We start from the raw sequence: 2,747 nt of genomic DNA, 5'->3' as shown, positions 1-2,747 counted from the left end.
CCTTAAGCAAGTAAGCGGGGAGGCCAGGAAGTCAGTGCAGACCAAAGCTGTGCTGAGTGTGTGAAGCTGGTCATGGCAGGAGTGGACACATCATAGCAGAGAAGTCAGGGCCACCGTATTTCAGATTTGGTTAAAGGAAAAGTCAGGCATTCATCTCGTTTCCTTTTCCACTCTCCAATTCCCCTTCTGACGCCCAGCGTTGAGACTATTGGCCGCTGCCCCTTTAAGGGTCGCCACTCCCCCCAGCCAAGCAGTGGCATCAAAGGAGCGGGAGTGGCTGAGCCTTTTCTCCCAGTCAAGTAGGGAAGATGGCCCAGGCCGGGGAAATCGCTCCCACGCCCCGCTGCCCCCTCCCCTGAGCCGAGTGAGCTGGGACCCCCCTGCTTCCCTCTTTCCCTCTCGCCCCATGCACGACGTGGGAATGGCTCCGTTGCCTGACAGGAACAGCTCTCTGGCCTCGTGGCCAGATGCCCCCACCCTGGCGCCCAATACTGCCAACACGAGTGGGCTGCCAGGGGTGCCGTGGGCGGTGGCACTGGCGGGGGCACTGTTGGCATTGGCGGTGTTGGCCACCGTGGGAGGCAACCTGCTGGTAATCGTGGCAATCGCCCGGACCCCGCGACTCCAGACCACGACCAACGTATTCGTGACTTCTCTGGCCGCAGCCGACCTGGTGGTGGGACTCCTGGTAGTGCCGCCGGGGGCCACCTTGGCGCTGACTGGTCACTGGCCCCTAGGTGCAACTGGTTGCGAGCTGTGGACCTCGGTGGACGTGCTGTGCGTTACAGCCAGCATCGAAACCTTGTGCGCCCTGGCGGTGGACCGCTACCTGGCCGTAACCAACCCGCTGCGCTACGGCGCGCTGGTCACCAAAAGCCGCGCCCGGGTAGCGGTGGTTCTCGTGTGGTTCGTGTCCGCCGCGGTGTCATTTGCGCCCATCATGAGCAAATGGTGGCGCATGGGGGCGGACGCTGAGGCGCAGCGTTGCCATTCCAATCCGCGCTGCTGCGCCTTCGCCGCCAACATGCCCTACGCGCTGCTCTCCTCCTCCGTCTCCTTCTACCTTCCGCTGCTTGTGATGCTCTTCGTTTACGCGCGAGTCTTCGCCGTGGCTACGCGCCAACTGCGCTTGCTGCGCCGGGAGCTGGGCCGCTTCCCGCCGGAGGAGTCTCCGCCGTCTCGGTCTCGCTCTCCGTCTCCAGCCCCGGCGAGGCCGTGCGCTTCGCCTGCAGGAGTGCCCTCCTACGGTCAGCGACCGGCGCGCCTTCTGCCTCTCCGGGAACACCGGGCCCTGCGCACCTTGGGTCTCATCATGGGTACCTTCACTCTTTGCTGGTTGCCTTTCTTTGTGGCCAACGTGGTGCGCGCCCTTGGGGGCCCCTCTCTGGTTCCCAGTAAAGCTTTCCTCGCCCTTAACTGGCTAGGCTACGCCAACTCTGCCTTCAATCCGCTCATCTACTGCCGCAGTCCTGACTTTCGCAGCGCCTTCCGCCGTCTGCTGTGCCGCTGCCGGCGGGAGGAGCACCACGCCGCGGTCTCCGCGTCCCGCGACCCTTCCGGCACCCCTGAGCCACTGAGCAGCCCCGCGGAGTCCAGGCAGTGCCCACCGCTGGACGGGTAGGTAACCGAGGCGAAGGGACAGGCAGCTCGGGATCAGGAAACATTCGGTGTCTCCTCTGGTCAATTTTTTGAGTTTGGGGTTCGGTAAGAGAAGGCGAGGTTGGCGAGGAACTCCGTATTGAGAGAAGGGGTACATGGAGTAGGGAACCAAAATGGAACCCAGGGTTCTTTCTTTTCCCGCATCTGACCCACTCTGCCCGAGGACTGACGGCCCAGTGTGTGCGCTGGGAAAGTGCTGCTGAGCCCCCAGGCCTCTGGCCCTCCCGGGCCAGCTCAAGTTTTGGTTTTCTAGCTCAGTTCTATGGCCACCCAGATTTCTTGCCACCACTTGGGCTGGCTTTGACTTGGCAGAAAAGACTGGAGGCCCTCCCAAACCCTAGTTACTTTGAGAGGTTTGATAGCTGTAAAGGTGAGAATCCACTTTGAGTATGAAGGATAAACAGGAGTGAGGAACCAGTGAGAGCTAATTCATCCACGTGGTAGAAACAGGGCTGGGTCAGAGTCGGAGCAGGTTTGTGGCTGGGTGGAGCCTCCATGTTTTCGTGCAATTGCTTATGTTTTCCAGGGTCCGTGACCTTCACCTCTTCCTGCTAGTGCACCTGTCCTCACCCTGTGACCCCCCTCTCCAAAGATATGTTATCTCCATTTTTTTTCCAGGACTTCCTGGGAATTTTTTAGGCCTTGAAGGACAAGAAACAACAGCTCCATTGATCCAGAACCTTTGGAAAACTCTGGCCTCTGTTTAGAATGAGCCCTGTGGAGTTTCCCAGCTGGAAAACTCTGCCCTCCAGAACCTGATGACTGGGCCATGGGATGGGGAGGTAGGAACTGACTGGGGGAGGGGAATCCTTACCAAGTGGGTTTTCACCATCCTCTCTTTCTGAGAGGTTTTCTAAACCCCACCCTTGAACTTCATCACTACCTCAGCAGCTGGAGAATCCGGCTGCCTGTACTCTGCTGCCAGTGGAGCAGCTAAGCTCTTTGGCAGGGCACCCATCACCTTGTTCACTTGTGTGCATGTGCTTAGGGCAGAGAGAGCACCCATTGTTCTATTTTGCTGCTGAGACCTGATGAACCACTGTGTTCTCTAGGCTTGGCAGCCCAGGCTGAGAGCGGGAAGCTAAAAG

The 2,747-nt window shown here is 59.5% G+C and overlaps 1 protein-coding gene across 1 annotated transcript; it reads left to right on the top strand.

The window, feature by feature from the left end:
* The first annotated feature begins 306 nt into the window (after positions 1-306).
* On the top strand, positions 307-2,319 carry ADRB3 (adrenoceptor beta 3). The gene is made up of 2 exons (XM_011372257.1): positions 307-1,617; positions 2,278-2,319. Exons 1-2 carry the CDS (start codon positions 407-409, stop codon positions 2,303-2,305), a joined length of 1,239 nt encoding a protein of 412 aa, XP_011370559.1. The 5' UTR covers positions 307-406; the 3' UTR covers positions 2,306-2,319.
* The last annotated feature ends 428 nt before the right edge of the window (positions 2,320-2,747 follow it).

The sequence above is a fragment of the Pteropus vampyrus genome, unplaced genomic scaffold, assembly GCF_000151845.1.
Source record: "Pteropus vampyrus isolate Shadow unplaced genomic scaffold, Pvam_2.0 Scaffold8, whole genome shotgun sequence".
Classification (NCBI taxonomy): domain Eukaryota; kingdom Metazoa; phylum Chordata; class Mammalia; order Chiroptera; family Pteropodidae; genus Pteropus; species Pteropus vampyrus.
This window is presented reverse-complemented; position numbering and strand designations above follow the sequence as displayed.

Bases quoted from the DNA above. Each gene is read 5' to 3' on its own strand.
- ADRB3 (XM_011372257.1), top strand. From the start codon at position 407: ATGCACGACGTGGGAATGGCTCCGTTGCCTGACAGGAACAGCTCTCTG. The intron at 1,618-2,277 runs GTAGGTAACCGA...TTTTTTTTCCAG, and splicing joins CAGTGCCCACCGCTGGACGG to GACTTCCTGGGAATTTTTTA.